This window comes from Hetaerina americana, unplaced genomic scaffold (assembly GCF_022747635.1).
Source record: "Hetaerina americana unplaced genomic scaffold, ioHetAmer1.1.p SCAF_2, whole genome shotgun sequence".
NCBI classification, from domain to species: domain Eukaryota; kingdom Metazoa; phylum Arthropoda; class Insecta; order Odonata; family Calopterygidae; genus Hetaerina; species Hetaerina americana.
Genome location: NW_027286763.1, coordinates 111,116,308 through 111,128,502, shown reverse-complemented (window position 1 = coordinate 111,128,502; position 12,195 = coordinate 111,116,308). Strand labels below are relative to the sequence as shown.

At 42.1% G+C, this 12,195-nt stretch overlaps 1 protein-coding gene across 1 annotated transcript in view; it reads right to left on the bottom strand.

Moving 5' to 3' along the window:
* LOC139688211 (uncharacterized) overlaps positions 1 to 12,195 on the bottom strand; it is a 64,647-nt gene that overhangs the window by 16,555 nt on the left and 35,897 nt on the right. Inside the window, exons 2-5 of the mRNA XM_071585641.1 lie at positions 5,509 to 5,822; positions 3,512 to 3,832; positions 913 to 1,013; positions 83 to 248 (exon numbers count right to left, since the gene is read on the bottom strand). Coding sequence (XP_071441742.1) covers positions 83 to 248; positions 913 to 1,013; positions 3,512 to 3,832; positions 5,509 to 5,822 — 902 coding nt within the window. The remainder of the gene's footprint in view (positions 1 to 82; positions 249 to 912; positions 1,014 to 3,511; positions 3,833 to 5,508; positions 5,823 to 12,195) is intronic.

Here is a 12,195-nt window from a genome sequence, read left to right as displayed (position 1 = left end):
TCTCCTAACAAAACACAATCCAGTAAAATAAAATAAAGTGCTTTAAGTTCAATTGTAAACTCACTGCATATATGTTACATACACTTTGCTGGGAATTTGGTGTAGACCAGGTGATTCCTGAGTCATTCCTCATTGACTGCTGATGAGACTGGGCATATTCTCCAGGGTTCCGATGGCTGGGTCCATCATCCCCTGCAGTCATGGTACTGTTGCTCCATTCCCTTCTAGGTATGGCTCCCATCTGCTGCCTACAGTAAGCAATGCATGCAACACAATGTAAGCAAGCAATGATAAATTAAAAACCACACATCAATCAATATTAAAGCACATAAAAATATAAAAATTCCCCCTCCAGTTAAACTGAAAGCTATATTATTGCATTTTCTCACCCAAAATCCAGGGCAAGGCTAACATTTTGTGAAGGAGGGTGTTATTTTGAAGTAGTTGGGTGGCCGGGCAGTTTTTCATTGATCAGTTTGGACAAATTCTCAGGAAAAATCAATGGCTTTAGATATTCAAAGTGAGTTTATGTGACATCACATGTGATACCCACCAATGCACCCCTGAACAAAACAGCACAGAAGTGTCATCACCGCAGGTGTGGAAACATAACCAAATTTTATAGAAAACTGCTAAACTACTAGGAATTTATACTGATACAAAAATAGTATCCTATATATATGCACAATTACATGGAACATCTCTATACGCAGCAAGGTCAAGGTTTACCAGGGCATTAGCCAGGCATACAGAAAGAGAGGCCAATAACTGCAGAAATATGCTGCAGCACGTGCAGCTCTGTTTAATGACAATGAATTAAAAGATGAAATATCAAATCTTTTTAGCTCGTCTGAGTAAGGGACTAAGAGTATATTCTGACAGATGCACACAGGCAGGATTTATCATGCTTACCCATTGTACTGATGGGGAGACATAGTATCACGAAGCTGCCTGGTATGAATGCTACCATCCGGGCTCTGGAAATGCTGACCGTATATTCCCCCATGCACATGCTTCAAGAAACAATGCAAAGAGGTTGGAGCTCAGTAGAGTAATATAAGCAAAATGAATTCAAGCCCCTGGCATCAATGAGACATTTGAACAATTCATAAATAAATCAGCATTTAAAGCTCCAGTCCAAAACTCTAAAGGCTGACCCTCGGTGAATCACAGCAATGAACATAAAATGCCACACCCTCAAAAATAAAACCATGAGGTATTTGAGGAAGTAACAATTTTCACGTGGATTTCGGAGGTTACTTATTGTAGGTCATGTACATTAGCTATGTTTAAATCAATGGCAGAGGGTTCTTGTGTATGTAAGGTATGAGTGGAATAAAAAATTAGTGTGAGACTACCCACAGACTTTTTAAAGAAAAATCCCAGTATACTTCATAATTAGTCAACTTTTTTATTTCTTAAGATTTGTCAAGCTTGTAATTTTTCAGCTTGAAATAAGTATGCTAGTCTGATGATTTACATTTTCCCAATATATTATGCAGATATTTTCCCATTAATAAGTTGGCTTTATATGGTACAGTTGCTGAACAGAAGGTAACCACCGTTTGCATGTAGCGAGAATTCGATTGGAAATCCCACCAAACACAAAATCCGTTAAGTAATTAGGTTTTTACTGGCAATAAACTTCAAAGCTGGTGACATTCCTCGGGAAACTTGTCCTGTGACTGAACACACAGATATCCAAGAAGTGGCCATCTGTAGGTCCATCTATCACAAGGCTAAGTCAACCACTGTGGTCATTGTCGTGAACATTGAGGCAGTCATTTTTACACTGAATGCACCACTGCCTCACTACGCCATCATTCATTATTCCATCTCCGTACACTTCACAAAGTTGCCCATCAATATTTAAATTGGCTAGTGGTTTTTTGCCAGTAAAAATCTAATCATCGATTGCACTTAACAGCTCATGGGATTTTCTATTGCAGTGCACATTTCAACAGTTTGCAACGTGAACAAAGTAGAAGAACCACAATCTGCCAACACTACCCGAACAAGATGCGTGCACTGAGTGTAGGGACGTTTATACACCAATATGGTGGCTCTAGCCCCCGTTAAATTAGGGCGCCAAATTTCAAATGAAGGGGAACTTAAAAGAATGGCTGGAGAGAGAAGGTTATGGAGGTCACCTCATAATTAACAGTTTAACAAATCCTTTAAATTCTTACTTCAGTAATGAAAATATTCAAAATTAAAGATAGATGAAAAGGAAATCACTGATCCTCACTCAATTCTAAGTAAACTACATGATTATTTTATTAACAAATGAAATATCAAGGCAACTCTGGATGAAACAATATCACTGCAAATTAAACTGTAGTACAAATACTAAAAAATCCATCTTTCTGGAACCTATACACAAAAAAGAACTACAATTTATTGGTAATAAAGCAGGAAATATCAGGAGCTGATGAAGTACCTGGATAGCTCATAGCCAAATGTAGTGACATTATTTAAAATCTTAACTTTCATATAATCAACAAATCTCTGGTTAATGGAATTATTCCCACCTCCCTAAAAATCACAGTCATAACTCCTCTGTTCAAAAGAGATGGCTAAACAAGTTATTTGCAGTTATAGCTCAGCCATATTAATTCTCAAAAATATTTGAAAACTTTTTCCATAAAAGAATGTATTCATATCTAAAAAGATATATTTTAAATGCCAATTCTCAAAATAAATTGCTCAAAGCCAGATCTACAATAGACACAGCAGTACATATTCAGTTTCCTCAGAATTATATTTCCCGGGAGCAAACAGAAAAAGTTATCAGTAAATTTTTCTTCAATGATTATTCTTAAACTTTTGATTCAAAAGATAATGTTATCCTTTTCCAAAAAAAAACTCCATGCAATGTTATCAGAGGAACAGTATTAAATTGGATAAAAAGCTTCCCCATGGGGAGACAACAATATGTTAAATTCCATAATATTACCAACAGCTGGAAGTATTCCATCATTCAATCAGCTCCACTTACCACTTACCTCAGTTCATATTCCCTACGCAACAGTCCTCAGTCCATTCATATTCCTAATATACCTGTATGTATATCATTGACATCTGAAGTTCAAACAAGAGACAACAAATGTTTCTGAAACACTCTTTGCAGATGAGTATTCACAACTGAAAATCTAGCATAACTGGCAACAGCAAACTAATAATCTATTAAGTCAAACAAAATAAAATATTTAAATGGTTAAAATCAAATCTTTTATCTCTAAATCTGCAAAAGACAACATTATAGTAATAAATGAGTTTGACCACAATTCATTGAAGACTTAAACTGTAGGAATTTCAAGAGTTGTTGGAGTAATGAGTGGCTAATGGTACGAACGCAATATGTACCAGCAGGAGTTGGAGGATTCGGTGGGCGCAATGAGGCATTTTCTCAAGAAGAGGATGGCTCGGAGGGCTGCCACAAGCCAATGACCCCCAGACTGACAATAAGGGTGAGACCACATTGTAGTGCTTCTCAGTAAAGGGCACTCACTGTGTTTGGAGGGGGCTTGTGCTGCTGGTGATGGTGCTGGTGGTGTTGCTGCTGTGAGATGTTGGGCACCACCTTGCGCCCGGGGGATTTCCCCGCAGCTTCCGTCCAGGCCATCTGTTTGACGGGGGCGTCGGGTGCCACGGCAGAAGTCCCCGCGCCTCCACGCCCCACAACTCCCCCTACTCCACTTCCCCCACCCACCCCTCCCCCACTCACCACCCCACCCACCAGCCGCTTGCCGTAGTCCTGGATGAGAGGGATTTTTGCTTTGAAGGTGTCCGAGGCCTTCTCCGCACTGCTCACTATCACTTCTCGCTCAATCTGTGGGGAGGAACAAAGAGCATCAATGCCACGGCCACACACATATATACGGGGAGGGGGGCACAGTCCATTAAAACTAATCAATACTCCACCGGCCTCTTTTGCAAGGGACTAAATCACAAACATATTATGTCTCTATCATTCTAATTTGTGAGAAACTCCTGACGTGTCTCACATGATTTGTTTGTCTCTCATTTTGTTTCCCTAAAATTATGTTTGTTAAAACTTAAAACGAAATGTTATTTTTCTCTATCACTATGCCGCCGGCGGAATAGTGACGTCCTCGCCTATAAACCCAGACGTCGCGGGTTCAATTCCCACCGAGGTGGTTTATCCTCAATCTAGGGTTCGCTTGTATGTAATTGCCTTCAATGTAATGCAAGGCTTAGGTGGAAGAAGGCATTATATGTCTCAACCCCGCCAAATTAAATCGATAAACAAATATGAAATTTTATATTTTAATCTTTCCCTATGAATTTTATATTTTAATCCTTCCCTATGAATGTAATCATGCTCTTTTAGGAACTCATGATAATATTTTATCTCACTTCCATTACTATGCGCATATTTTATGTGCATTAAAAGTTTTTATTTGCACCAGGAACCTATCTCCGACATTAACGTCATTTACGCTAACCCCAACATACTTTTCCTGCATGAGTAAATATTTTCCAACTTTTGAATATGTTTATATTTTTATGATGGCCTTGTATAAGATATACTCTTTACAGTGGAATAAATACAAGATGTGTATAACAAGAGTCGGTAAAAATAATTTCCTCACGTGTTTACGTGAAGTGCTGAATTCAGACCGTCAGTTAAGTGTGAGCGTGATCGCAGATCGTGGGATTGGCATTGATAAGAATGTGACAACGCACACTCCATTATCACTGAAATTTGTTGTCTCCGGCATAACTTTATGGAATTTATATGAAATATTGAAATCAAATGAAAAAATTGACTTTTGTAATTCCACACACTCAATTTAAAAACACGACCCAGGGTTCGACGTTTCCGTCATCATCAGGTTATATTGATGATGAAACGTGTATCGTGCTTTTAAATAAGTGTGTGGAATTACAGAGTCAATTATTTCATTTCAATAATCACTGAAAATTTGGCGACGCGAAATATCTGTGCTTAATTCGTGCCGAGGATCGTTGGACGCACGACCAATGGCAGAGTCGAGTGTCTGCTTGTGAAGACCTTCTGCAACGGCATCGCGGCAATTCCCCAACCCCCTTTCAGTCCCGACTTGGTATCAGCAGACTATTTTCATTCCAAAATTGAAATCCTTCCTCAAAGGACACCACCATGGGACACTAATAGCAGTCAAAGAAGCTTGCACATGTACCCTTAAAGGATCTTCCGCAATCCGCCTACCAGGGAGCCTTCGTGTCGTGGAAAAGCCGCTGGAATGAGTGTGTCGACGCTCTCAAGGGATGCACTATGAAGAATTTTAAGTCATTTTAGCAATATCTGGGATAAATCTATGTTCCCTAAACTTTTCCCGATACTTTTAATTTTAACCTTGTATTTTACGGGAACCTTTGTCTTAAAAACGAAACAATTGAAAAAATACGTCGGTTAATACGGGAGGGTCCGGGGAGTACGACAGAAATGACGACTGCCCCCAGATCGCAAGGGGGAGACGGAGGGGGGGGAATGGTTCTCACCGGAAACTTGCTGGAATGGGTGTGGAGAGGGGGTGAGGCCTCTGGCGCCCCCGGAAGGATCCCCTCTACCGCGTCCCCCTGGTAGTGGTGGCCGTCCGACAACTGAGACGACACCCCGGGCAATTGTTGCTGCTGCTGCTGGAACTGCTGTGGCACCATGGGCAAGGGCGGCATCCTGTAGGGCGGAGGCGTGGGGCCACTGCCGCCTCCGGCTCCACCTCCTTCGGCGGCGGCCGCTTCCTGCAGCTGCTGTTGGGACGGCGTCGGTTTGGGCGGAGGGGCGGGCTTATAGGGTCCATTGCCCTCCACTTCTCCTGTGGCAAGAGAGACAGGGAACAATCACAAACACGTCCATCAACGGTTGACCATTGGCCTAATCATCTCGCATAAACTGCAAGCAGAATCGAAATTAATTGAATACTGCTTTATTATTCAAAATGATAGAACCATGGACACTGTAAAAACTGGTCATTTCTGTCGCACGTATGTATACATATATATATATATATATATATATATATATATATATATATATATATATATATATATATATATATATATATATATACACACACACACACATATTTGCTTTCATGTGGAAATATATTTAAAGAGAAGGGATAGGAACACACATAAAGGACGAACACAGGAGAGGTGGGGAAGGAGGAATCGAGCAGATCACAAGTGCAAAAATATTTCCTTGACCGGGATTAAAACACCGGTCTTTCCACTTGCCGGGCCGATGCTCTAACTATTTGAGCTATCGAGGAAACGTAATTTATACTGAGATCTGCGATGCTTTATACAAGCAAGTGCCCCGATTCTTTGGCCAAGAGATGGCGTTAGGGAGCTGTTTCACCCACCAAAGGAGAAATAGAAAACACAAAAGGGGAAAGGACAGTAGGTAAGCAATCATACAACGTCATAATGGATAGGAACAATGCGTTTCGTGGCACGCATAGCCAGAACAAAGAGACGAGCCACATTGGCCAAATACACACTCAAACACGAAAACCCACCATATGGCGAACAAATATTCATTCTCATGAAAATAGATAGGGACACACTCATACATTTATATATATATATATATATATATATATATATATATATATATATATATACTACCTTGATCAAAAAGTTTCCGGAATAACCACCGTGTGGCGCTCCCATCGTTCCGATTTGAGTTCTGTTTTTTTTGTTAAATGGGTACATCTGTTGTTGATATTCCCTTTAAATCTTAGTGTCATAACTTGACATTTGCAAAAGTTACGTAGCCAAGAGTACATCTATCTCTGTGTGTGTTGGCGATTTTTTACAATTTCAGAAATGGATTTAAATTTGCAACAACGAACTTGTATTAAATTTTGCGTAAAAAACGGATTTAGTGGCGCACGGACGTTGGAAATGTTGGAAAAGTGTTTCGGCAACGATTCTCTAAAAAAAACGGTCGTTTACCAGTGGCACGAGCGGTTCAGAAGTGGTCGTGAGTCAATCGAAGATGATGAACGCAGTGGCAGACCATCGACATCGAAAGTCGGTGAAAAAATTGATAAAGTAAAAGAAATGTTGGTCAATAACCGCAAATTAACCATCAGAGAAATAGCGGAGGACTTGAACATTGCCTATGGATCCGCCCAAGACATTGTGGTTAATGATTTGGGTTTCCGTCGTGTAGCAGCAAAGACCTCAATTTCATGCAAAAAAGAGACCGTGTTGACGTCGCAAAAGACATGATTTGCGAGGCTGAATCCGATCCCACATTCATCAAAAGGATCATTACTGGAGACGAGACGTGGGTTTATGAGTACGACACGCAATCCAGACATCAGGCAAGTGAATGGCGTTCACCAAATGAGCCGAGACCAAAAAAACCACGTCGTTTTCAGTCAAAAAAGAAGGCAATGCTGACGGTTTTCATGGATTACAACGGTGTAGTGCATCATGAATTTTTGCCAGAAGGCCAGACAGTAAACAAAGAGTATTATTTGGGCGTTATGAGACGTTTGCGTGAAGCAATTCGCCGAAAGAGACCAGAAATGTGGGCAGAAAACTCGTGGATTTTGCACCATGATAACGCACCGTCGCACAGTGCTATCATTATTCGTAATTTTTTGACGAAAAATGCAACAAATACCATCCAACAGCCACCGAATTCACCTGATTTGGCTCCCTGTGACTTCTTTCTGTTCAATCGAGTTAAAAAACCATTACGGGGAACGCGTTTTAGCAGCCGAGAGGAAGTAATGGAAAAATCGCAGGAAGCACTGATGGACATACCGAAAACCGAATATAAAAAATGTTTCGAGGATTGGATCAAGCGCTGGCATAAGTGTGTTGCAGTCGATGGGGATTACTTTGAAGGGGACAATATAGATTTAGATGAATAAACTTGTATTTTTAATTTTCTGAATAAATTCCGGGAAATTTTTGATCAAGGTAGTATATATACGAAATCCCGCCAAACGGCGAATAAATACTCATATATACAGAAACAGATATAAGGAAAAGGGATAGGAACACACATAAAGGACGAGCACAATAGAGGCGGGGAAGGCGGAATCGAACGGATCACAAGAGTAAACACAAGAGTCGTGTTTGAATGTGTATTTGGCCAATGTGGCTCATCTCTTTCTTCTGGCTATGCGTGCCACGAAACGCACTGTTCCTTTCCTGTATGATGTTGTATGAATTCTAAACCACTGTCCTTTCCTCTTGTGTACTGTCTATTTCTCCTTTGGTGGGTGAAACAGTCCCCTGACGCCATCTCTTGGCTAAAGAATCGGGGCGCTTGGCGACATATTAGACCCACGGATCTCAGGGTAAATTACGTTTCCTCGATAGCTCAAGTGGTTAAGAGCATCCGCCCGGCAAGTGGAAAGATCCGGTGTTCGAGTCCCGGTTGAGGAAATATTTTTACTCTTGTGATCCGTTCGATTCCGCCTTCCCCGCCTCTATTGTGCTCGTCCTTTATGTGTGTTCCTATCCCTTTTCCTTATATCTGTTTCTGTATATATGAGTATATATATATATATATATAACCTATAAGAAAGTCTCGCGGATGTGAATAATAATGCATATTAAGTCAGCACTAGCGAACAAAAACACAGAAACACACAAAAAAGAAAAGAAACTCGCATATTTTCGAATTTTCAGTGGTCAAGCCAACTTTCTCAAGGAAGAGAAGGAGAAGCCAACACACATATTTACTCATACAGGGGAATGGAACAATGTGTTCTAGGTACTAGATACTCTTACAACGGACTACAACGACAGCAGAACAATCCACTACCTCTACAAAAACCATGTAGCAGCAATACACACGGAAAATAGAATGAGCATTGAGGTTAAATAAACAAAAGAGACGAGGATACAACCCGCCGTCAGCACCATTCGACATATATCAAGAAGAGGCGAAAGAAGAAGCGAAAGAATTGGGCGTCACAGGAAATTGGGTGAATGGCAAAGAAATCAACATGTTCCGGTTCGCAGATCTGCAAGCATCTTTGACTGCTATGCACCATGTGCTTCTGTGGGAATATAATGTGAGTGTCAACTAGAAGGAAACTAAAATCCATCTGTGTTAGAAGTGAGAAACTGAAGACGGATACCAAAATTCGAGGAGTGAAACTATGGCAAGTGGAATGAATCTTTCATGTACTGCCTCGACAGCATTATAACTCGACACCGAGCGAAGAATATCTCAAGCTAAGAAGGCATTCATGAAGAAGAAGAAGTGACTGATATGCTCGAAGAACCAACGATTGCAAAAAAGAAAGCAGTTCGTCAACACGTTCATATGTATCAGAGCACCCTATGGATCAGAAACATGGAGCATTGGAAGAGTGGACCGGCGAAGAATAGAAAGAGCCTTTGAAACATGGCGCGGAAGATAGGGATGCTGAATAAGATAAATAAATAGCCGGAGTGAGGAAAGAGGAACTATATACGTAAAGAAGAGCAAAAGAGGACTATGGACCAGGAGGAGAGAACTCTACGGCAAAGAAGAACGAAATGGATTAATAAGAAATATAATAGAAGGGACAGTTGAAGGTAAGATCCCGCGAAGAAGACAAGTAAATTGGAAGCAAATTAAGAAGGACGTTAAATAGAGAAGCTATCAGGCAGGGGGTGACAGAGGATTACAACGTCAGAGATAGGGAAGAATGGAGGACTGTACTATGACAATCTTGCAATTGAAACAACTAATGACGGTGAACAATGAAATGAAACAATAACGAACAATCAAACAAATCAAATGATAATCAAAACATAAATTGATAGATTTTCTGCGAAATTTATTCAAGTTCTGTCGCACACAACCCAGGAAGATATCCATTCAGTGCACTAATTCTAGTCACTGGGACATCGCAGCAACCTGACAGCGCCTCTCTGAATTTATTCCAAGGATGCGGATTGAGGCAGTTTCGTACCCGCGGTTTTACAAACGTATACGGTATGGCATTTCCATTTACGAGGGATGTGTGTCCTCTGTTTTCACTAAAATATACGCTTTCCATTAAAATGTAGAGCGAAATTCACCAAAATTCGCGGAGCCAGGGTTTCCTCTTGATTACTTGGGGTCGATCCTCGCGAAAATCAGCCGCCCAGGCCCAGGAATGGATCAAGCGGTCTCCACCAACCACGATTTCGTACAAATATTCTACTTTCTGTCAAAAAGTAGAAATTCGCGATCCCTAAATGCAAGTTTACAGGGGACTAAATTGTCCACAGAACCATCATAAGAAGGGGGCGTTTTAGTCTTGCGTGTTTAGGGAGTGCGACAACTGATCGGAGGACCCGGGTTCGATGCCAAGTGATTTTGGACACCCTCTGCTTTTCCAAGCTATATGATTCCTCCCCCAGGAAGCAGCAGACGGTACGGAGAAAGGGTCTGACCCTATTTTCTTGGTCGTGTCAAGCCAATCCTCAAATTGATTGCTGTGGTTGTTTGGTTGAAGTTACGGCAAACGTAGTCAGGCCTCCTTAGGCATTGCCTCAGAAATGGTAGGCCTGCAGCTGAAATCGCAACAGTGTAAGAAGGCCTTGATTGTTTATTATTTTAGAGCTCTAAGGAAGGTACATATATAATGCTCTAGCTATTTCGCATGACAATTCAGGGGTAGCATTCGAACCAAATAATTCTGGACGTTAGTTCGGACGCGGTTTGGAACTTAACCCACCGTTCAGGCCCAAGTTCCAATACTCATTTAGGAATATTCGTATACCATTAGCGACGCTATTCAAACAAAATTCCATGATTACGGATTGCAGTAAAATTGTGGTAATTCTTAAGTTTGACATTGGGACAGGTCCCATGAGACCCTTTCCTCAGTGTATGTAAATCCAAGAAGGAATATATGCAAATCTGGAAGTTCCATAAAAAATATAGTACCGCTATAATAGATTCATAGTGGTTCCGAATGCAGAAGACGAAAGCGCCAGAGATGTCAGAAAAGTAGACACTGAAATAATGAGCAGTATTCAGAAGAGACATAGTAACTTCAAGTTTTTAAAGGACGACATGATGAATTGAAACCCGAACGAATACGGTTGTCTTGTTGCCCGTTGAATCTGGATTCCTTTGGAAAGAAAATTGAAATCTTTCAATAAAATCTGGAATATCATTTATCGCACCCACTACTGGTATAAGTTTCGGAGCTTCAAGAGTAAGCAACCACGAGAGCGGCACTCTTCCCGGCCAGGCAAATGCCGGCGCCCCGGGCGGAAGGCTCTCTCGCCCGGAAAGGGAATCGAACACGTGGGGGCCTGAGGGGAAGGGGGGCGGGAGGAGGTTCTCACCGGCGGACGTCCCTTCGTCGTCACTCCTGGCCCTCTGGTTCGAGTTACTTCGGCGGACGCGGTCCTCGGCCTTGAGCCGCCGGACGGAGCCGCTGAAGGCGGGGGCGGAGGCGCCCCCCGCCCGGCCCACCACCGAGGGCGCCACGGCTGCCGCCCTCCGCGAGCCCACCGGTCCAAAGACACCACCCCTCCTAGGACTTGCCCGCGGCGGCGATTCGAGAGGCTCCTCGTCGGGAGGAGGACCGCCCCACGGAAGTAGGTCGACTCGTGGAAAGACGAGACCCTGTATTATCCACTCCGACGGCTATTACGATTAGTATTCGTCAAATAAAAATAAAACACTCCCCGCCTCCTCTGATGTATTCCTTCTTCCTCCTCTCCCCTCCCTTCTCTTTCAACTCTCCGAAGGTCCGGGTTCTCACAGTCAGCAGTCCTCGGTGACGGCTTCCTCAGGGTTAATGGCGACTGTGTGTATAACGCCCGTCAGCACACGAGTTCCGTAAACACTTTTTTTTCTTCCCTCACATTTTCCGTCACATAAATTTCCTCAGGTTGATCCACACATACGGCTGCTCCATGTGCCGGCACTCTAACTGGACTCACGTTGTCAAGTCTTGAACAATCGTAACAACAACAAAATGGCGTTGACGATTCTCGAAATTCACTTCTCACTGCAACAGCACAAGAGCATAAATCCAAAAAAAGCCGAGTCACCAATTGCTGCTAAACAGTTTATTTCCGGGCTCAACGACAATTGAAACCGTTTCGCATGAAGGCTCTGTGGCGTTGAATATGTTGGTGGCGCACCACAATTCACCCTTCACGGAAATACTCCCAGGCACCGCTCTGCTTGGGGAATCAAAAGTCACCTGCACCAAAAACTTT